The sequence below is a fragment of the Coniosporium apollinis genome, assembly GCF_000281105.1.
Source record: "Coniosporium apollinis CBS 100218 chromosome Unknown supercont1.4, whole genome shotgun sequence".
Taxonomy (NCBI): domain Eukaryota; kingdom Fungi; phylum Ascomycota; class Dothideomycetes; genus Coniosporium; species Coniosporium apollinis.
In genome coordinates, this window is record NW_006913266.1 from 665,595 (window position 1) to 687,326 (window position 21,732).

The window sequence follows — 21,732 nt, forward strand, 5'->3', positions numbered from 1 at the left end:
GGGGGTGCATCATCTGCACAGCGGGCAGGGCAGTGACGATGCCCGCACCCGTTCCCGGTGAACGTCCGCGACGCGCCAAGCTGGTGGGCGGCGCGGCGGACAGCTCGGCGCTTGCCGTGGCTCACCCCTAAACTGGCTTTGCACAACCTCATCCTGCTTAAAGGGCGGCTTTAAAGGCAGCGAGGGCAGGGCAGCGTCTTTGGCCTATGCAGTCACGACGCTGTATATCAAGCTGGAGCCGAGTCATGAACACAACTGGCTGAGGGTGGTTATAGGGGGGAACGAGTAGGGGAGCAGGCTGCTGTCCCAAGTCGAGAATGAATGGAGGTAGCGGTTCTTATCACGAATTCAAAATGGGAGTAAAGCTTTCGAGCAAGGATTCTATCTGCTTCTTACTAGACTGGTGGCGAAGGAGATAACCTTGAGCAGATGATGTAGACCGAAGAGAACAGAGAAGCGTCTGTGAAGCACGCACCAACGCCGGTAAATCCCCTCCGCGCCGAGGTGAATGCAACAAAAGCAGAAGCCTTGTGCCGAATCGCTACGCAGCATATCGATGTTTTTCAAGCTGGTCAGTAGTTCAGCTCAGCAGTACCCCCACCAGCCGCATCCAAGTCCTCGTAGCTCTTGAGACTCCTTCCCTGCACAGCTTCCCGAGGCCCAACAGTCGCCGCACCGCCCTCCGCAAATCTAGTGGCGCCAGTCGGCCTGCCTACGCCTGCACGCGGAGGCGTCAAACGTCCGTTATTCCATCTCATGTTGCGCCCATCCCTCTGCTGCCTGTCATAAGGACCGGGCATGCGGTTGCTGTTCATGCGCATGTTGCCACGCCGCATTGGGCCGGCCCCGTGCCGGTCTTCACCGTCAGCGCCTGGGCCTTGGCCGAACATCTGACCTTGCTGGCCAAAGAAGGCTTGGAAGGCTGCTGGGTTGGGCATGCCGTTCATCGGTGGCATCCCGAATGGCATGTTGGACAGAGAGAAGCCGCGCGGAGTGCCAGCTACCGTGTGGTTATTGAGGGGGAAATGCCCATTGCTGTTCGCGTCCGTGCGGGAAGGCGCGATGTGGGCCGGGTCGAGGACATAGAGATTAACCAGCTCAACCTGCACAATATGTATTAGCCTGTGCAACGCTTTCATGTCTGTAAGTGCACTTACATCTTTTCTCAACTTCTCGTAAAACTCGGTATGCCTCTTCTCAACATGCTTTCTCCAGAAGGTCTCACCCTTAAAGAGCTTGGTGCATTCCGGGACCTTACATCGGAACTTGGCTTCGTCCTCTTGCTTGACATACCGCTTCAATTCCTCTTCTAAAGCTTCTTCGGTTGGCCTGCCTCCAAGCTTCTTGATGTCGACATTTTCCGGCTCCAGAATCTGCATGAGCTTCTCTTCATATGTTTTAACCCAGTTGAAGGCCCGCTGCAGTTGCTGCTGGTTCTTCCCATTGGTCCTGAACTTCCTCTCTTCGACTGGCGATCCCGTAGGGTCGTCTGCACTCGATTCTTGTCGCTTGAGTGGGAAAGCCTGCCCGAGAGCGCTTGCCTTCGCCGCCGCTTTTGATGCTGTTGTGAGACTGGACCGCGGCCGACGAAGATGACCGCCTGGGCACTTTCTAGTAAGTTCGTGCACCGAGTCGCTCTCGAAGACGCAGAAGAAGCAGAAGTTGTAAACGCGGCGAAGGTACTCCACTAGAAGATCCAGTTTCTTTTTCTTGGCCAGAAGTTCTTCATCGTCGACCTCATCATCGTATGCGGGTTCCTCGCCTTCTTCCATTCCATCCTCTTCGCCATCTTCCATGTCTTCGGGATCGCGAGCCTCCTTTTTGGTACCAGTGGGCGCGTTGATGGGCGGCTGCAGCCATCCTTTACCACGTAGATCATCCACCCTTTCGTCGACCTTCGCTATGCCACTATAGCCATCGCCCAGTTCAGCATCTAGCTTAGTTACCAGCCGCTCCACAAGTTGCAAGTCGCGCTCAATTCTTTCAGGCGCTGAGAAGAGATCCCAGAGAGCTTTCTTCCTTGGCATTTGAGGCGGCTCGTGAATCCCAACATGGCAGGTAAAGTTTCCTCGCTTCTCATCCTCGATAGTCTTGCCGTTGATTTCGGAAAGCGCTTTCTGTGCGGTTGACTCAACAGGAGCATCGGCATCAGCCATGCCTTCATCTTCCTCTCCTTCCTCATCGCGGCCATCACTCCTCTCGTTCTTCTCGGGCTGTTCTGGTCCAGGATTGAGGATCACCCAGCCAATGCGATGACACTTCTTCAACGGATTGGGATCACTCAAGCTGAGCCACTTGAAGCCGCCTTCACCTTCCCCAAGGTGCTCCTTGCAGAAGGCTTCCATCTTGTCGCGGCTGACGGTAGGAGCAATTGTCTTTATCAGGAGCGTCGGTTGAAGCGCAGCCTCATCACGCAAGTCTCCGCCTCTCGATGGCAGCAGGTCACCCACTCCAAGCACTTCATTGGCTGCAGTCGTCTCACCCTCCTCCTTCTCCACGACTCCACCCGCTCCGTTACTCCCGTTCTTGTAGATGCCCTCCAGGGTGAACTCATCAAACTTTCCAGTGTCCAAGTCTTGCTCCCACTGGCCATAGATGCCTCGTCGGTACTCGCTTAGGCGGGCGCGGAAAGCAGCCCTGGCGTCTGAGTCGTAGCGCTCTTTGAACCACTCCTCATCCTTGTGCTGTTGGACGAACGTCCGGGCCATCTGGACTTGAAGCCTCTCTTTGTAGGCATCGTAGGCAGCCTGGATCTGCTCTCTTTCCTTCCCGCGCTCTTCGCGTATCTCCCGCTCGCCCTTGATGCGGTCCGGCCGTCTGCCGCCGTTCTTCGCACGTTCACGCTCCTCCTTTACCAGCTGATCCATGCGCCACCATTCTGCGAAGTAGTTGAATCCGACCTGGTAATCTAGCGTCATGGGGTTTTGCACGGGATTCGTCGTGATGGCAGGTGGTGGCGGTTCTTGTCCAGGAACGTATCGGTCGATACCGGCCTGAACGGGCGGAGGAGACGAACGTCGGCGGTGGTGGAGTTCATCACGTCCGCGGTAGAACTCATCTCTCGGAGTTCTATCTGGCTGATATCGGTCGATCGGCTGAGGTGAACGAGAGCGGCCTCTGGCAGGGCGAGCTCGGCGATCGTAGGCGCCTGTAGGTTGAACTGGTAAGCAAGCTTCTCCGTTTGATGAGATGATGCCCCCTTTTGTATGCGGCAAATATATAGAGTTAGACACGAACAGGGAAGTCTCTTTGTTGAGACCCAACGTTCGCAGACAGGGTACGAAAACTGCAGGAGGGCACGTAGGTGTTGACCTGCTGCTGCGCGCTGAGATTGACGTCGGAAGCGACATAAGAGGTAGGAGGTGCTAGGGTATATGTCGTGAGCTGACATAGGAGGATGTGAGCTTACTGGGAGACCTTCGTCGATAAGAATCCGTCATCGTTCGACCGCCATCCTCGCGTCTGTCAGACTGTATGTCAGCGTGGACCAGTGACGAGACGGAATATACAAGCCTACCCATAGGAGTCCATGGTCGTTATGCAGGGGGTTCGTGGTCAATCGAAGAAGCTAGAGCCCAGTCCCAGAGTGCGTTACTGTGCCGATACCAGTCTTTTCAACGCCAGAAGACCATCAGACGGTATGTAGAGCGCGAAAGGGGAAGGCGTCAGGTTCAGTGGTGTTTTCAGGTGATTGGGTTTGGACGATAGAGGCGGACGATTGTCCGGAGGAAGCTGTTTGCCAACATAGCCGCGCGTTAGAGAAGCACGCTAAGACGGTAATGTAAAGAGACGAGGTGAGGTATGGCAAGTAAAAAGGTGCTGAGCGGTAGAAGTGATATAAAGAAGCTCGCTGGCGGTGCAAAGGCAACCGCAACAGCGTATAGAATGTAAGAAGCGAAGGAGCACGAGTGGGAACGGCGAAGGCTGGGGCAGAGCGAGGCTGCAGCTAGGGGACTGGCAGGGAAAAGGGCAGAGAATTGACCAACAAGACGAGGAAAGGAGACGAGTACGCACAAGGAGTGCCCGCACTCACGCCGCGTCGTTCTCAAGATGAGTTGCGGAGTTGATGCGCTGGAGTTGAGTGCGGGTCGTGTTGGCGGTTCAGGGAGCGCGAGGTGAACGGAAGGGCAGCGGACGGAGAGTCGGCGCTTGGCGGTTTGCTGGGGTCCCGGGGTCGCGTTTCAGCCGGCGGCGCGCTAGAGCTGGGGCGTCAGCGCTTAGCAAGGGCCTTAGCAGGGGCCTTAGCAGGGGTCTTTGTGAGGGCCTTAGGCGACGAGGCAGTGGGACGGGAGGGGTCGACAAGGCAGAAGCTCCGGGGCAGCTTTGGATCACCTTGGATTACCTTGGATCACCTGATCTTATGATCCACCTGTATATCAGGCCAGAGTGTTATTTTCAGCATCAAGTCTCACATTTGACGCCTTTGAACCGCTGGTCAAGCTGTCTCAAGTGCTTGGGCGTGCAAAACACCGCTCCGAGACACAGACACCCACACCCCAACGGACCCCTTGAGCATTGGAGCTCAGCAATCAACCATGACGACCTACATCCCCTCTCTCACGCTGCCCTCGGCCGTCTTCGAGCAGCCCGCCGTCTCCGTCCTGGTCCCTCTAGCGCTAGGCCTCGGGGTAGGCTACTCAACGCGCCGTATGTCCTTCCCTCTCCCCTCGCGCACCAATACCCATACCATACGGTGTGCTGACCGTCCACAGCCACCCAGGCCCAAAAGCTCGCCCGCGAGCTCCGCCAGCCCCCCGGCCACCCGCCGCCGCAGTACTTCGGCCCTGTATGGAGCTTCCTGTACGCCAGCATGGGCTACGCCGCCTACCGCGCCTGGACGGCCGGGATGGAGTCGTTTGACGTGCGGAAGGTCCAGCTCGCCAAGGTGCGTGGACGCCCTCTAAACCCAGCACAGACGGCATTGGCTTGTGCTGCGGCACGGGACTGCTGACGAACGATGTGGTTGACAGCAAGGCGCAACCCTCTACACCATCCAGCTCGGCCTGAACCTCATCTGGATGCCGCTGTTCTTCCGTCTCGGACGGCCTGTGGAGGCTTCGGTTGATATTGTCGCGCTCACGGGTATTACTGCTTATCTCGCGTATATCTGGGGACAGGTCGACGAGGTGGCGGGGTGGCTGCTCGTGCCGTATATCGGGTGGTTGAGCTTCGCGACATACCTATCCGTAAGCGTCACGTGATCAAGGGGCGTGGACTGTGCTGATAACGTGTTATAGGTGGGCGTCGGACATCTCAACCATTGGGATTTTGAGGGGAAGGAGAAGGACGCTGCGAGGGAGGCTAAGAAGGAGGAGTGAGTCGGGATTGTCACCCGATTTGGAACTTGGACAGAGGCAAAGACTGCGATTTTGTGGCGGGTCATGAGCGATGATTCAGCAACGGTTCAATTGTGGAATATCACAAGAAGCGGCAGTTTGAGGGTCTTGGTACCAACGATTGTACACAAGGGAGAATCCCAGCTCATCCTATAACTCCATCAGCGTTGACAGATGCTTCAGGGTCTATCGATAATCACGTCCTATATGTTAATCATCTCTGCTAAATGAGAACGCTATGGTCCTAAAAAGCCGGTAAAAGTCTGGTGATGGTTTGTAGCATTCCTCGAGCAGTTGCTAACCCGTTGCGCAAGTAACTTGTTCCATTCTATGAGACGTTCCCAATGAGCAACAATGAACATCCTCTCCCGGTTAGCTCTGTGCACCACCACTGCCAGCCTCTAACAGTCCAAAGACCTTGGGTATAACAAAGCAGCTGAGAACAACCAAACTTCAGCAGCTGTAACAGCCCCACGCCGACTGCCAATGACTTCCACTAGCCATCCACTAGCCGATCACAAAGAACGTCTTCTCCAGCCTCCACATCGATTCCCCAACAGGCGCGCCTCTCAAAATCGAGGACACGATGTCGGATGCAGCCAAGCAAGTCCTCCATCACTCAAGAGTTGACTTCCCGTCCATGCTCACAGGTCCAAAGCTGCTCCACCTGCCTTGAATCGAAACCAAGCGTACAGATCACGCAACCACTCGGCCCTATACGCTATTAGCTTTAACACCGACAGCAACAAGATTCAAAAGAGCTTACTGTGACTGATTCCCGTCATCCCCATCTGAAACATCTCCGTCTAGGCCGGCTGCCATCCCGCTTGCGTATGCACCTCGCTCGAGTCATAATGTACGTACCAGCTTAGCCCTGAGCGGCTGTGCTGCATCGAGTCTTTAATGATGGCTCCACGCTTTAGAGCATCCTTCGCTCGTTCAAAACTCGAAACGTTGGCGACCATCTCGACATGGACCGCCATTTCATTGTCCTCGAAGAATCCCAGGACGCCAGGCAACGCGTAAGAAGTCCACCCGTCGCGGATCGTTAGCGCGTTCATATGGCGCAGGATGCGAGTTGGCACCCGATCCAATTTCTGTCGCAAGTCCCTGATGCTTGCGGGTGGGATGCCAGCATTGAAGGTGAAGACCGCGGCTTTGTAGAAAGCTGATTCGGCCTCGTGTTGGCTTTCTCGCGTTGCGGTGAGTATCCCGGCTTGGTGGAGTGCTGAGGCGACAGAAGATTCGTGCATGGCGTCGAGCGGGATGCGTGGAGAGTCTGTTATTAGCTCCTGCGTTGCGAGTTGCCAAATGCGGCAGCGCAGTTCGGTTGGGAGAGAAGGAAAGCAGCGGAACTGCTGTGCGCTTGAGCGGGTGTAGTGTCCCCTGGCGCTTCGATGGGTCCAACGATTCATGGCTGAGAAGAGAGGGCCTGGGATAGAAACGTTATAGAGGATATGGCTGGGAAGAGAATGTCTAGTGATGATGTGGTTATAGGGAAGAATCTGAGACGAGATATATATGGCCGGAAGCTGGGCGTGACATGAAAGCAACCCGAGTGAAGTGGACGTAAGCGAACGTGGGTGAATCGGGAGGCCAACTTATTCACTCCCGACCAAGCAACCTTAATGAGCGTAACTTAAGATAGCGGCCGACAGATACCGCTCTCGAGCCGCCGGAACAACGCCATGCACAATGTTCACACTGTCTTTAGTCCCTCCCACGCGCTTTAGTCGAACCAAAGAACATGCAACATGCATCACCATGCGCCGAAAGAAGACAGCTTGCTAAGCGGGCATCCACAAGCGGAGGGAGCACAAGTCTAATCAGATTCTCCACGAGACACAAGCCACTGATGGCCCGGGAACGCGGTGAAGTTCCGGCTGAAGTTAAGGAAGCTCAATGTCTCCGTCGCAGACCGCCCAGCCCAGATCATCTATATCTCAAGGTTAGTATTCCATACCGGTTGTGAGAGGTATGGTATGCCACATACCTGTAGATACTGTCCATCCATTGTGCGATTGATCTCTCCGAATCCCTGCGGCGCCCAGCCTGGCCTTTTGAGATCCCCAAGCTGAAGAACGTGGTAGACATACCAATGTAGCACCTTGTCGTGTTCTTGACCATAGTGCCTCCGATACCACCTGGTCAGAGGTTCTCCCAACCTCAGCATACGTTGCGCCTCTCCGACACTAGAACAATTGAGGACGACCTCCACCCGGGCTCTCAGATCGATATCTTCGAAGACATCAAGTGTTGCATCCCTTATCTCGGGCGAAAGAGGGACTAAACCGAGAGAGAGATGGAAGATGATATGCTTGATCTGGCGGCGATTGCGCCTCGCGAGACGCCTTAGTTTTTGCATGAGTGGGTTGATGCCCGCGCTCGTCACGTCGTAGGTGAAGACGATATGCTTATAGAAGAGACTCTCGACTTCGTATTGAGCCTCACGCGATGCGGTAAGAACGCCGGCATTAGATAGGTCCGTGAATAAATGATTATTCAAAGAGATCTGTGAGGCGCCATCGAGATGTTCCGTAGTGGCGAGTCGCCAGACCTTGCAGCGCAGTTCGGTTGGGAGAGAGGAGAACCGGCGAAAATTCCTCGCGCTTGAACGCGTCCAGTGACCCATTATGCTTGAGGCTTTTGATTGTTGGGACTGAGGAGGAGAAGGGTGGATGGCAAATCTTGTGTCTTACAAAAAAGAGTTCGACGCGATATTTGGAGGAGCCATGGCCAGTCACAAAGCAACCTAGTGAGGGGAAGGCAAGACTTCACGGCGACATTCACATGATGTGTGACCAAAGAGCCAGAAAGCTATGGCCAACAACGAAGTGACCAGGTGAAGTGAATGCGAATGAATAGTGGTCTGGTTTCAGTGGGACTGGTTGGCCTTGAAATGCGTGGACTAAATGCGGATTGGCCTGCTAGGAAGACTGTGGACTTCATGAGGCCACGGCCGTTATCTGAAAAATCTTACGGCAAGCGCTGCTGTAGACTAAAGAAGGGAAGATTCCAAACACCGGCAGCCTTCACGAGAAACGATGGCGACCTAGAGCTTGTTGTCAATATGCTATAAGCCTACTTCGCTTCCTACGTGACGACAACACTTACCAAGCACCACTCCCGCACAGTCATGGCCAATCACAGAGCGAATCAGTCATAAAAGCCCTTCCATCAACGCTGGAAATCATGCTTTGAGGCCTGAGATTATGTGGAGCCGGCAATCACACGGTTATGTTGCACCAACTCGCGGTCAAGAGAACCGGAAAGATCTGACGGGGCGTTCCGTGGAGATGTCTGGCTACTCCGTGGCTAACCTGCCGTTAGCTTCGGCTTCCGCGTTACGTTTTTCTCCAGTTAAACGTGCCTTTCTCGCTTAAACAGCGGGGATTCTCTTCCACTGTAAAGTAGGGGCTCCGTTCATCCACTGCACAGGCAATCAGCAACTGCAACCGCGCAAGTACCAGCAGCTTCTCTCTTACCTGAACGTGACCACCATAGCCGTAGAACTCCCATCTGATCTCCGCATGAAGATCTTGGTTCGCTAAGATCTGAAAAAGCGCAGCATGCTGTTCGATACGACAACAAGATGTCTTCACAAGTATACGACTGATCTCCCTAGCCTCCGGAAACAGAAAGATCCTTGGAAAGACGAAGTCGAGCGAGGGTGTCAAGAGACAAGACCAGCAATTGCCATGAAAGATCTCGTAGAGGACCTCGCTGCGGATCTGTCTGGAGATCTGCGTGAGTTTGGAGTTGACGACGTGCTTCATGAATTGTGCCTCGGTGCTGCTCAGATTGAACACATCCTCAGGATCGTGGACGAGAAGCGGCTTGTCCCATGAGCTGCGGATGAGTCCGCCAATACCAGCGTTATAGATTAGAAGCCGGATTTCCGCGGGAAGATCGAGGAAGCGAAATGGTGCTGGATCGGGTTCTGAATGAAGTTGCTCGTTTGTAGTGATAAATTTCGGACGCTGACGCCGCTTGAGGCGAAAGATGAACTTGAGTTTTCTGAAGAATCCACGCATGGCCATTGTAAGAAACCAAGACCTTGTCGGGTGTCTGATCTGGCGGTGGCGTTGAGAACTGATATTCGGAGGTACAAACTCGAAGCAGGAACCAGATCTGGAAACCGGACGGTATGAGCCCGAAATGACGTCTGTTGGTGTCGGTCGTCATGCTAATTTGAATGTCAGCAGCTGAAACTCGGTTTCATTCACTTTGAACGAAAAGCATATGACTAACCCAATGCCGTCGAAAAACGCACAAGAAGTTGTGGGAGTTCCTCTAAGCATCGCAGGAGTCTACCAATGCAGGTGCTTGCATCACGGTTTCCACTTAGCAGCCTTTAAGCATCATTGCCGACGCTTGAGACGAAGGGACAGCGTGACCGTAGTACTAGAAGAGCTTACAGTTGCAATTACGCAGGTAGTAGAACCTGACCGTCCTGAAGTGGAGGAGCATCAGGAGCAGGCAACACCTCGTAGCTTAGAGTAGTTGATGCAAAAAGAGAACTAGTGCAAACCAAACAGCAAAAACCTGATCGCCGCTTGCGCGGCCGCAGGAAACTTTTCCTCGAGGGCAGTTTTTTTTAACGTGGACTCGGACAGAGATTAAATGAAAATGAGAGTGGAACAGGTGGGATTCGTACCCCTTCATTCCCCAAGAGGGAGTGAAGACCTAAGCGTCCCCCGTCCAAGCCACAAGGCCTTGGGCGGGTTCGCCGGTGAAGAGTACAACTGGCTGAGAGGATATATATAGAAATCTCCTCCAACTGCGTTTGCCGCTCATAGCCAAGTACGCTTGGCAAGCAAGTTGATAATCTAAACGGATTTTTTTGTCACTTTGAGAGGAACCAAGAAAGGCATGATTGCAAGCTGCTCCGAATGCTGACAAGTTGCCGCTGAAGTGAGTCTGAAAACAATGAGCAGCTGAGAGATTTGTTTGATGCTTGTTGTTTCATATGGACGAAAGACGTAGGTAGAGTAGAAAGGACTCAAGGTGTTGAACAAATTCTACCAGCCATCCTCTGCTCACGCACCCCCAAATGTTTTCTTCTCAATAGCTGCACCAACAACCCCATCCCCACTCACCATTCCCGTTGTTGCGATGACCACCCTCCTCCCAACCCCCTCCTCCTTCAACCTCTTCGCCACAAACCTCAACGCCGCAACCTCCGCCCTGCAGACCCCGCCCAAAAAGAACACAACCACCGTCTTCCTGCTCTCACCACCACCGCTACCATTCAGCGCCTGCCGCGCCCTAACCGCCTTCTCCTCCCCCGTCTGCGCCTCATCGAACGTCGCACCTTTGACCTGCTTGACCACATCCTCAAACGGCCGCCAGCCCTGCGCAGCGCTCTGCGGTGGGGGTGCTGCGGCTGCGGTGGCCCTGCTGCTCCCAAGAGATGCAAGGTACTGTTTCTGCAATATGCACTGCACGAGACGGACGCTAAGCGGAGCGTAGCCGCTGAACACATATGCGATGTCGTCTGGTTCGGACTCATTGACTTCGTCGACGATGAGGTGGAGGTTCTTCCGAACGGCCGAGTAGTTAGTGACTGTGCCCGGCTTCGCGGCCGGTCTTCCAAGCCCGCCGGCTTGCATGGTCAGCAAACCGAGCTTCTCGAGGCCGGAGAGTGTTAGGAGGTGCTGGTGTCCGTAGCCGTGGAGGATGGCGCGCTTGAAAGTCTCAAGGTCACCTCGTTTTAGGCCGCCGCTGACGCAAGATTCAAGGCACAGAAGGCGGAGGACGGTAGGTAAGGGTAAAGCACGGGATATCAACTCGTCAATACTGTCGTGTTGGGACGTTGGGTCGGCACCCGCAGCGAGATTCTGCTGCACTTCGAGGATTCGGGAGAAGATATCTGAGCGAGTGTGCTTGATGATCTCTTCGGCAAGGGCGGTGTGTATCTTGAGACTTGCTTGCTCGGCCTGATAGCCGGGAAGCTTTGCAACAAATTCACGGAGCTCGGCTGTGGATTTTGAGGCGACATGTCGACTCTCGTACGAGCTCTGGAGACGGCGTGCGACTTTGTTTAGTAGAGAGCCAACGATGGCGAAATTTGAGTCTTGGAGGGTGCTGTAGAGAGTGTCGCTGGAGTCAAGTTGGATCTTGCGCTTCAGTGCTGGGGTGGAGGAGGAGGCGGATGATACTTGCGGGGCCTGGGCGGGAGTCGCCCCAACGATCGATGAGTCTACTTCAGTTTGGTTTGCTTTGATACCAAAGATTTCGTCAATGAGGCCTTCGTAGGTCAGTTGGGTCAGAAGAACAGTCGGAAGGTCAACTTCGCGGTCAATGATGATGAGGCTTTCGATGGAGGAGCTCGGCGTGAGCCCGAGGGAAGATGCGCCGTTGCTGTACGAGGCATCCCCTGCTGTTACTTCCGAGCGCATGCGTAGCAGGAGATCTGCGAGGCGCTTGGCATTGTCACCTTTGCCTATAATTCTAGGGAACAGCCCGTGCCGCTGCTGCATAAGCATCAATGCTTTGGCTGCGAGGAAGGTCGCTGTCGGATCTCTGCGCTAGTAGTCCTCAGCATCAGTCTCAGTGCCAGGTTGGATGGATCAGGAGATTGCGCACCAGGTAAAGATCGCTAAAGGCGTCATCGAGTTCCATGGAAAGCAAATCATCGGCAAGAGGAATGAAGTACAATGCGTACTCCGCAATGTTTACTTCGCCGAGTACGCCAGCCTCTTCCAGGATTTGATTGGATACAAGCGTTCGTCTGGGTATCCAAAAGATGGAGAACTCATGGTCGACCTGTCCACTCCGGCGGAGGCGGTTTATTTGCTCTACAACATAATGTTAGCATGTAATGATGGCATCAACCTAAACAGAGCAGAAAGGAAGAGCTATAGATCATGCTGCGTAACGTAGTTCTATTTAGGGATCAAGACTGACGATGTAGTGTAGGAGGCCTCTACAAAGTCTACTTTAAGATCCCAGGCGGAGGATGCATCTGCGGAAGCACGATGTACTGGAATCTCACATGATGCTCTCAAATATCAGGGCATAGATACATGAACATAGAGCAACCTACCAGCTATTGCAATCACCGTCTTGGCCTTCTCTCCACGGGCAAGAAAGACGACATTCCGCTGAGAAGAGTCGACATTGTCATTCTCCAGGAAGTAGAACTTATCCACGCCATACTCCCTCAAGGTCGAGGTTTTGACGATTAGACTAAGGGTATCCGCGAGTGACTTCTCAAGCACGAGGTTCTTCTTCCCCCTAACCTATACCACGGATTAGCAAGAGCCAAATATATACAAGGACTGGGTAGGGTAGCCTTACGTACGCCTTCGAGCAGCTGCAGGAGATCCCTCCTCGCCTTCTCAGCGATATCCTGGGTGTTCAGGGCAGCATGCGGAGCCATGGCAAGCTCAACATGTGCGAAAGCTGCTACATTGACATTGCTGGTGGTCAGAGCCGCCAGGTAACTTCGGCGATGCAAGACGTCGTCCACGGTCGGTTCGGCCCGCCGTAGAAAAGTTCCGGCAGCAACTTCGTCACCAGTAAAGTGACTCAATCCGCGCATTTCGTCCCTCGCTTCCAATCGCACTTCTTCTCCTGCCTTTTGCATGCAGAGCCTCTCCTTAACCTTTCCCAGGTCTGTCAGGTCTGTTCAATTCCCTTCTGCGACAACTTCTAGAGCAGCCTATCGAGCATTTCGAACCGCACCTCCACGACTGTTACAAGAAGTCAATATGGGGAAGGACAAGGTGGAGAAGACGAACTTCCAGCTTAAGGTGCCCAAGGGTACCAAAGACTGTGAGTACGATCACTGCTAGCTCCTGTCTTTGACCGCAGTTGCTGAGACTCCATTAGGGGAGGGCAAGGATATGGTAATCCGCGACAAGATATTCTCCACTATCACCGAAGTCTTCAAGCGCCACGGTGCAGTCACAATAGACACGTACGCTCCTCCCGCACTTCCTGAACCCCAGTCCGCCGGCTGACCTCAACGCCCACAGCCCCGTCTTCGAGCTCAAAGAAATCCTCGCAGGAAAATACGGCGAAGACTCGAAGCTGATCTACGACCTCGCCGACCAAGGCGGTGAGCTCTGCTCCCTCCGCTACGACCTCACCGTCCCCTTCGCCCGATGGCTCGCCATGAACTCCTCCGTGCAATCTATAAAGCGATACCACATCGCCAAGGTGTACCGACGAGACCAACCGGCCATGACCAAGGGCCGCATGCGGGAGTTCTACCAGTGCGACTTCGACATTGCCGGCGTATACGACCCCATGCTGCCGGATGCGGAGATTCTGCGGATCACGAGCGAGATTTTCGAGGCATTGGGATGGAAGGGACGGTATACGATTAAGATCAACCACAGGAAGATATTAGATGGCATATTTGAGGTGTGCGGCGTGCCGACGGACAAGCTGCGGACAATAAGCAGCGCAGTGGACAAGCTGGACAAGGTGGGTTTACCGGCGCCAGACCGTCATCCCACGTAGCAGCATCACTAACAACTCCCAGTCCCCCTGGTCCGAAGTCCGCCGCGAAATGACCGAAGAAAAAGGTCTCGACCCCGCCGTCGCCGACAAGATCGGCGAATTCGTCAAACTAAAAGGCTCTCGTGATGTCCTTTCCCAGCTCCAATCCAATGAAGCCCTCACCGCGAACGCCTCCGCAAAGAAAGGCCTAGACGACATGGCGCTCCTCTTCAACTACCTCTCCATCTTCGGCGTTCTCGACAGAATCTCCCTCGACATGTCCCTCGCACGCGGACTGGACTATTACACAGGCGTGATCTACGAGATCGTGACCGAGGGCTCTGCGCCGGCCTCAACGGGCAGCACGGAGGGCCAGAAGCTGCAGCGGAGCGCGAAGAAGGACCGGGCGCCGAAAGCGACGTCCGCGGATCCAGACGAGGACAGGAGCGCCGATCCCTCTGTCGGCGTCGGCTCCGTGGCCGCGGGCGGCCGCTACGACGAGCTTGTCGCTATGTTCAGCGGCAAGAGCCAGATCCCCTGCGTCGGCATTTCTTTCGGGGTCGATCGCATCTTCAGCATTACGAAAGCGAGAATGGAAGCCGACAAGAACGCAGCTGCGGTGCGCCTGAACGAGGTGGACGTCTACGTAATGGCGTTTGGCGGGAAGGGGTTTAATGGGCTGCTGGAGGAGCGGATGGAGGTTGCCAAGACGCTGTGGGATGCCGGCGTCAAGGCGGAATTCTCGTGGAAAGTCAAGCCGAAGTTGCCCGCGCAATTCAAGGCGGCGGAGACGGGCGGCGTGCCGTTTGCGGTTATTTTGGGGGAGGATGAGCTGGCGCAGGGGAAGGTCAAGATTAAGGAGATGGGGCTGCCGGAGGGGCATCCGGAGAAGGATGGCGTGATGGCAGAGAAGAGCAACCTTGTGCAGGAGGTTAGGGAGAGGTTACGGAAGTTCAAAGAGGGCGAGGACGGGACGCAAGAAGGGTCGTCGGAAGTCCCGCCGGAAGTGGCGGATGTGGAAGAAGTGACGGAGAAGATGGGGAAGACCAGTACGCAGGATAGGCCTGAGATCCCGGGTGAGCCGCCTGTGATACCTACTGTGACTTGAGAAGTAGATACCCAATGCTATATATTCCGTTGCAACTACTCGCGAAACAACAAATCTTTTCGTATGATGCCTATGCCACCTGGACATGCTAATCCTATGCGCCACGTTGGGCAGGAGACTCACAGCGACAGCAGTCCAGCACTCGTTTACCGTCAACTTCACAAAACAAATCCATGATCAGCCGCTGTATCAGATCTTAGGAGTAATCAACAGGATGACAAGCTTTCAGCCAGCTATTTAGACTGTGTTGTGAGGCACTACGTTGCTCATATAGGGAGCTTTGTAATTGGTGCAGCTTTGAATCCCTACGTTCGAGGTAAGGCTCTCCTTCCGCCCGACGTGGCCCTACCCATGAATGCCTCTGTATATATGAAGGCTGGCAAGCTAAGTCCCAGCCGCCTGCCTCATGAACCATCCCTTGAGTGGCCCTATGGCATTCACAGCTGAGAGCCCCCAGCTCCTTACAGGTACTATCGGTCCAGAGCCGAAGCTGTACAGCTTGTGAAGCTTGTCAACAGCACCCAGCAGCGCATTGTTCGCCTGCCAGCGCTCGCCGGTATAGGCTTCTAGAGCGAGCTGCGAGCCGATGTCCGAGCCTTGGCTGACTGCCGTCTCGATGACACGAACGAGGGCCGCGGCATCTGCTTGGCCTTGGTTGAGACCTTGGCCGGCGAGAGGATGGACGGTGTGAGCGGCGTCGCTGAGAGGGAGTTGCAAGTTAGCCTCTAGGCCTATCGTATGCAGCACTTGACTACCTAGGTACAAGAAAAACGATATAGACTCACCCAACAAGCGCAACCCGCTCTCCGGTATATGTATCCGCATGCCTCATCTTCAGCGGGAAGTTCGCAACGCTCCCCGCCTGTGCTCCGACCGCCCTCATGGGGATCTTCTGTTCATCAACCGGTGTGTGCTGCTCTCTCCACTCCACTTCCTCTTTCTGTCCCTCGGGTATGGTATGCAAGTATTCCAGATCCACAGGTGAGAGCCTGAATGCCGCATTCACCATCGCTACAAAGTCCTCTTCCTTTAAGGCCTTCAGCCGCGCTGCTCGCTCTGGAACCGTCGACCACACCAATGTTGCCATGTTGCCTGGCAACGGTAGCATGGCGACTGGCCCAGTTGGCAAGAAACGCTGGTATGCAATCTTGTGCTCTTCTCCGCCCCATCCTGGCCCTTCAAGCCGTAGCGAAGCTACCACTCCATGCCGGCCGTAGTCCCAGCCCCGTGAGGGGATGCCAGCGAAGGTGCGAACGGGGCTGTTGGCGCCATCCGCACCTACGAGAAGCCGCGCTGCTAGCTGACGGCCATTGTCGAGTGTGACCGTAGGCCAGGAGCGCAGGTCGAGGGCTTCCGTCTCCTGCCCGAGTTCTACAGAGGACACGCGCGTTGGCGAGGATATGGAAAGTTTGCTGTCGAGCTCGGAAAGGCGAGAGAGAAGGGCGGTAGTCAGGTTGAGGTTCTCTATCATGTAAGCGATCGTGGTCCGGTCCACTGGCTGCTTGAGCGCCAGACCGCTGGCTGAGGCCCAGTCGAATGAAATACGGCTGTCGCTCACGCCGTCCCAGACTTGCATCTCTTGGTATGGCTGCACTCGTGAGGTGTCGATATGGTCCCACGCTCCGATCTCTGTGGAGAGCGCAGATAGTCAGCTCCACTGGCACCCTAAGAGCTGCTCTCGTACAACAGCTTCGAGCGTACCTCGGAGATATTTGACGGACGCTGGCGTGAGCGAGCTGCACCGATTCGAGTATATCGTTGGCGATGCATCTTTCAAAACGTTCTTCTGCAGATCTTGACCTTCCACAAGGGCGATTTTGAGGTTCGACGTGATCTTCGAAGAGCCTATATAAGCCGTAAGCGTCTGCAATACACAGAAGACTCGAACATGCCGACTCACGCAGCCCGGCGACCAAGCTCAGCCCTGCAGGGCCCCCTCCCACGCAGACTACATCATATAACTCCGGCTGGCCAGGCGTTGAACTGGCGGCAGCTGTTGAGTACCAGCTTCGAGCTGGTATATGGCTTCGGAGTAGGCTGATCCGGGAGCAGCTGCGTATCGAGTACAACACCCGAGACGGCATCACGGAGCCACCTGGCCGACACAGATAGCTACTTCGGGGAGTTCCACCTCACTCCACGGCTTCGAGGTGGCTCGAGGTGGTGATGCAAACGGTGCAAACACGCAGTAGCGGGAAATGTCTCTTGGCGGTTCGCGAGACCACATCGAACAACCGCCATGAAACAATCTCCTGACTGCGACTGGTCAATGGGTTCAGAATCGTTGACGTGTACTCGAATGCCGCGCAGTCTGTGGCTATGATGATGGAACGACTCAGATTCCCTAGATTTCACCTTCACCAGATGATTTCAGGTTGGCGCTGTCCAGTAACAATGCTCTTGTCTCATTCGACCGAGTAATCAACACTACAAGTGGCGTATTCCATGTCGTATTGCTGTGAGGATCAATCCTCACCTCAGCTTCAATACCACTTGCCTGCTCTTTTCACGTTTTTACGTTGTCCGATTGACTCTTACTCGTTCTCTGATCGACATTGCTAAGACTCTGTCGCGTGCCTAATCTACCGTAACCACTCGAAGTAATCCTTAAACCGACTCGGGTTCTCAGATGTTACTTTCACCTATCTCCATGCGTGCTCTGAATGAGCTGGTGTCCTCGTGTGATATCCCACTGTACCAAACTCTCACTGCGACCAACGGTTCAACATTACAGTTCAACATTACAGTTCCTCAGTGCGGGGAAACCCCCTCATTCGAACGACCTCTGGGCTCGCTGAGCTGTCTCACTCGATCTTCGTTCTATGAATGCGTAATAACTGCTCTTTAGGCGCGGCATGATCCGATGGACCGAACCCAATGATCGACGAACTTGATTCAAACACCTTGAGTTTGATAAGGACCTGATAGGCTACTTTTACGGCTATGCAGCTCTTGGTACCTCAGATTTACCTCTTCAGCGACACTCGTGCCAGCCATTGCTGTGATGCATGTAAAAATGTCATGCTCCTGCAACGTTCCATAGCGCTTTGTCGTCGCTGACAGAGATGAGACTGCAGTACTTCACCATTCCAGCATTCGACAGATATGCCACGGCCAAACTGAATGTAGAGAATGCGTAAGGTTAGCTCAGGATATGAGCACCTTCCTTTGGCGTCATGGCGATACTCCAGTCTGGCATCTTCCGGGTGAGCCTGCCTCTCACCACGGCCCACGGTTTCCGCATTCAGACGTCGTCAACCGTGGACAACGGTCCTCCCCAGGAACTCTGTTTTGAAGGTAACGACGAAGATGTCATCCTGTCCTTCCATCCTTCCGGTGCTACTCTTCCCCAACCTCTACTCTCTTATAAGCCCCCCACTTTTCCTCTTACTCCTCCTCCAACTTACATCATTTTCAACAGCTCTGCATCGGACTCTCGTCCCTGGCCGTACACATTATGCGCTTCTAGTGGCATCCTACAATCGTTACACTGTTTCACGATTTACCGTTTACGCTTTATGTACATTCACTCATCCGCGCTTACCGCTTAGCTGCTCTTCCACCATCCCTCTCTCACACCGTAGTGCCCTGTCGAAAGCTGCTTGATCCTTCTCTACATGTATCATCCTCAGTTGTGGGGACAACCGCGAACTTCTGCGCCAACATCAAGGTATGTGCCACCCCGCCACTCTCTCGTCTGCCACTCACCGGCCGCATACGTTAACGACACACGCAGGATCCGTACCTTCTACAATTAGCGCCGACTCTCGCACAATTGCAAATCTAAATGTCATTTCGAGCGCGATTCGATTCCATCGCGGTTTTCTTTACCGAAAGCAAAAGGCAGCGCCCCGCTTCATCGCTTCCTAAGAAGAAGCCTCCAAGGCGATACAAGCCCCAGACCTTCTCCTCCCGAGAGATCAGGAACGCGAAGAGAGGAAAGCGTCCGGAGGGGCCGCCGCCGTCAGCAAAAGCAAGTCCTTCCAGAATCGCAAAGGGAAGACATGTACTTGGTCGCCTTGTTCGGATCGCAACCCGCAACAACAGAGATACCAAAGACGATACCGCGCGCGCTCCAGATTCACCAATCTTGATAGATCAGGCCCTTGCAGAGTCCAGCGCACCCCTCGACAACCCCGACCACGAAAACAACACCAAGGAGACAGATAATGCCAGCTCAGACACGGATGCAGCCGAGGGGAAAGATGGGAAGGCCAGAACATCGATCGTCGCTAAGATCATGAACGGAATCACCTACCTCTCCAGCCGTCGGAGAGCCCAACCTGAGCCGTGTAACCCCCCGACCCTTTGTGAGGAAGAACGTAAAGAGCTTGTTGAGTTCGGCGGACATAGGGGGATGTTGTCCGACAGGGCCGAGGATGCTCCCCAGGGCCCCGGCCCCAGTACTTGGTGGATAGACCCTGAACTCTGGAACATACCGATCTGGACGACTGATAAGTAGTGCGGCCGGGATTGCGGCACAAACGGAGACGTTCTTATATGAACTGTATCCTTCTGTAGCAGAGGTGGATAATGGTGTTAATAAAGTAGTAAGTTCAGCCATCGCCAAGAGCTCGTTGTCCTGATCGGCGACTAACTCGTTCTCTCAGATAGACCATGTGATTCCACCAGTATTGGATATCGTGCCACCTGCTGCCAGCAATAAAGCTTTCACTCGCCAAGCTCATCCGCTACCGTAGTCCCTTCTCACCCTTACAGGAGGTTGTCTATCGGCGTAGTGCAACCAGCCTTGGACATAGCTTGTCGTCGTATCATCGAGTTAACCCTCCTACGTCCCTAAGCCCGCAACAAGGCGAGACTCTAAACGAGACGTAGTATTCAGAAACTCAGGGTGACATAATCCATGCCCAATCACGAGTATCCAGGACGCCTCATCCGCTATGAAGACGCTCCTAAAGGACCAGGCCAGACGGATGCAGTATCTAACTGGTAGTTCGAGCATGCCCGAAGCCAGGTTTCCCACGATGACACGCCCACACCCTAGAAACGAAGTGCATGCCGCAGCAGAGAGTGCTTGAGCCGCTAGATCGATACCCTTCGGTGGAGGATACGGGTTCATGGTTCTATTGTCCTTATGGCCTTGACGTCAGTGGGTGAAGCCCTCTTACCTTCAAGCGCGATAGACTCTGCCATCGACTGGGAGACAGGGTTTGATGGTGTTTATTCGATCATCGGACATTCAGACCACCTCGATTGAGATCTTCGACAAGTAAAGCGCAAAGGGCGGGACACTTTTAATGACATCTTACTCCATCGTCAGTCGTATCGGATGTGTTGAGGGTGATGGGATGTTTTGTAGCTATTTGGTCTGCAGGCATTGGAAGTGTATAAGCTCAGGCAACATGTGAGTAGCAAACAGTCAAAGAGATGTAGTAGATAAACACGATCCAAAGACCTGTTTACGTCCCGTGAACCCGCCGTGCCTACGCCAAGAACTTGCGCTTTTATGCTGAAAGAATGTCCACGCCCTGAACCACCGATTACCTATTTCCTTACATTATACGAATATGTACGACCCGAATGTAAAGACCGACGCCATGCTGACACAATGCCGAGCTGAAATGATGAATGAAGGGATGCTGAAATGTACGGCAAAAAACGACGCCAGCTGACGGGGAGTAAACACTCAGTACGCCCCATTTAGAGGACCAACGCAAACCCAGCAAGGACACCAGCCACCACAACCGCCAAGCCGTAGCTCTGGCCAAGATTCACCATCGCAGCCGCACCCTCATCATCAGCACTCGCGGCCGTCGTCTCCGCGGTGTTGCCGAATCCAGTGAATACCGCCGAGGTGGCCGACGCCTCGGACCCATCGGTTGCGGTCGCGATGGTGGAGGTGATGGTGCTGGTGTTCACAAGCGTCGGGCTTTGGGCGCCGCAGGGGTTGTCGGCGCGGCAGGAGCTTGCACATGCGCTGTTCTGTCCGCAGGCCGTCACGCACTGGTTGCCCCACTCAGTGCAGGTGAAGTAGGGGATTGTTTGGCTGTATTCGGAGGCGTTGGGGGAGAGGCCGTTGACGGCGCAGACGCAGTTGAAGACGAGGGTTTTCTGTTACAGGAGGTTAACTGATGCAAGGTGGTATAGGGGAGGGCTGGAGCGGGCTTACGGGATCACAGTCGTTGGCTGCGGTGGAGGCGGAGTTGCCGGGGTACTGGAGGCAGAGGAGAGGGCAGGAGGACTTTTGGGATTGACACCATTGTCCTAGAATGTGTCAGTGATAGGATGCTTGAACGGTCTGGAGTGCGTGACTTACTCCTTGTTGCAATGTCAACGGAATCCGGGTTGATGGATTGGGCGCTGGCGAGGCCGGCAATGGCGAGGAGGAAGGAGACGGCGGCGAACGAACGCATATTGATTACTCTTAATTGCTTTTGAAGGTTCTACACAATGATGCTGGTCAGTCTCAGCTCGGTGACGAGTATATGCAGCACTGGAATGGTAAACAAGTCTCACCAACCTCGGATTTGTTAAGAGACCAGATATACTCAAAAACGGATATTACTGGTTGCAAGAAGTATTACGAAGAAAGACACTCCGGTGAATAGAAGCCTGAGAGGACCTCTTGTGTACTGGACAGGAAGCGACGGTTGGGATTGCTGAGCGCAGAAGGAGGAGCCGGCGGAGGTGTTGAAGATAAGTTTATTAAAGGGACCCGAAGGCGTCGCTCAAGAGGCTAGCGCGGCATCGAGACCCATGGCAGCCAAGTCAAGTGGCAGCACATCTCGGTCGCTCTCCGCAGAATCAATGTGCAAGCCGTCAGCGCCACTGCTGGATGGGTGCTAGTTGTGCTGGATATCTGGCGTTGCGTGCGCG

At 54.4% G+C, this 21,732-nt stretch overlaps 9 protein-coding genes across 9 annotated transcripts; 3 read left to right on the top strand and 6 right to left on the bottom strand.

Annotated features, from left to right (window-relative positions):
• Positions 1 to 572: 572 nt before the first annotated feature.
• On the bottom strand, positions 573 to 3,531 carry W97_01299 (uncharacterized protein; the record flags this gene model as incomplete). Its single annotated transcript, XM_007779207.1, has 5 exons — positions 573 to 1,103; positions 1,158 to 3,148; positions 3,282 to 3,365; positions 3,410 to 3,462; positions 3,518 to 3,531. 5 exons carry the CDS (start codon positions 3,529 to 3,531, stop codon positions 573 to 575), a joined length of 2,673 nt encoding a protein of 890 aa, XP_007777397.1.
• A 1,004-nt stretch (positions 3,532 to 4,535) lies between these two features.
• On the top strand, positions 4,536 to 5,318 carry W97_01300 (uncharacterized protein; the record flags this gene model as incomplete). Its single annotated transcript, XM_007779208.1, has 4 exons — positions 4,536 to 4,647; positions 4,713 to 4,885; positions 4,971 to 5,186; positions 5,238 to 5,318. The coding sequence occupies 4 exons, from the start codon at positions 4,536 to 4,538 to the stop codon at positions 5,316 to 5,318; spliced, it is 582 nt and encodes a 193-aa protein (XP_007777398.1).
• Positions 5,319 to 6,142: 824 nt separating this feature from the next.
• On the bottom strand, positions 6,143 to 6,589 carry W97_01301 (uncharacterized protein; the record flags this gene model as incomplete). The annotated part of the gene is made up of 1 exon (XM_007779209.1): positions 6,143 to 6,589. The coding sequence occupies one exon, from the start codon at positions 6,587 to 6,589 to the stop codon at positions 6,143 to 6,145; it is 447 nt and encodes a 148-aa protein (XP_007777399.1).
• A 2,126-nt stretch (positions 6,590 to 8,715) lies between these two features.
• W97_01302 (uncharacterized protein) lies at positions 8,716 to 9,376 on the bottom strand (the record flags this gene model as incomplete). Its single annotated transcript, XM_007779210.1, has 2 exons — positions 8,716 to 8,766; positions 8,822 to 9,376. 2 exons carry the CDS (start codon positions 9,374 to 9,376, stop codon positions 8,716 to 8,718), a joined length of 606 nt encoding a protein of 201 aa, XP_007777400.1.
• Positions 9,377 to 10,375: 999 nt separating this feature from the next.
• W97_01303 (uncharacterized protein) lies at positions 10,376 to 12,720 on the bottom strand (the record flags this gene model as incomplete). Its single annotated transcript, XM_007779211.1, has 4 exons — positions 10,376 to 11,866; positions 11,925 to 12,136; positions 12,385 to 12,580; positions 12,643 to 12,720. 4 exons carry the CDS (start codon positions 12,718 to 12,720, stop codon positions 10,376 to 10,378), a joined length of 1,977 nt encoding a protein of 658 aa, XP_007777401.1.
• A 331-nt stretch (positions 12,721 to 13,051) lies between these two features.
• W97_01304 (histidyl-tRNA synthetase) lies at positions 13,052 to 14,895 on the top strand (the record flags this gene model as incomplete). Its single annotated transcript, XM_007779212.1, has 4 exons — positions 13,052 to 13,115; positions 13,173 to 13,260; positions 13,319 to 13,772; positions 13,831 to 14,895. The coding sequence occupies 4 exons, from the start codon at positions 13,052 to 13,054 to the stop codon at positions 14,893 to 14,895; spliced, it is 1,671 nt and encodes a 556-aa protein (XP_007777402.1).
• A 384-nt stretch (positions 14,896 to 15,279) lies between these two features.
• Positions 15,280 to 16,979, bottom strand: W97_01305 (uncharacterized protein; the record flags this gene model as incomplete). Its single annotated transcript, XM_007779213.1, has 4 exons — positions 15,280 to 15,595; positions 15,681 to 16,524; positions 16,597 to 16,740; positions 16,796 to 16,979. The coding sequence occupies 4 exons, from the start codon at positions 16,977 to 16,979 to the stop codon at positions 15,280 to 15,282; spliced, it is 1,488 nt and encodes a 495-aa protein (XP_007777403.1).
• A 1,703-nt stretch (positions 16,980 to 18,682) lies between these two features.
• On the top strand, positions 18,683 to 19,357 carry W97_01306 (uncharacterized protein; the record flags this gene model as incomplete). The annotated part of the gene is made up of 1 exon (XM_007779214.1): positions 18,683 to 19,357. One exon carries the CDS (start codon positions 18,683 to 18,685, stop codon positions 19,355 to 19,357), a length of 675 nt encoding a protein of 224 aa, XP_007777404.1.
• A 1,199-nt stretch (positions 19,358 to 20,556) lies between these two features.
• Positions 20,557 to 21,269, bottom strand: W97_01307 (uncharacterized protein; the record flags this gene model as incomplete). The annotated part of the gene is made up of 3 exons (XM_007779215.1): positions 20,557 to 20,967; positions 21,026 to 21,120; positions 21,173 to 21,269. 3 exons carry the CDS (start codon positions 21,267 to 21,269, stop codon positions 20,557 to 20,559), a joined length of 603 nt encoding a protein of 200 aa, XP_007777405.1.
• Positions 21,270 to 21,732: the final 463 nt, after the last annotated feature.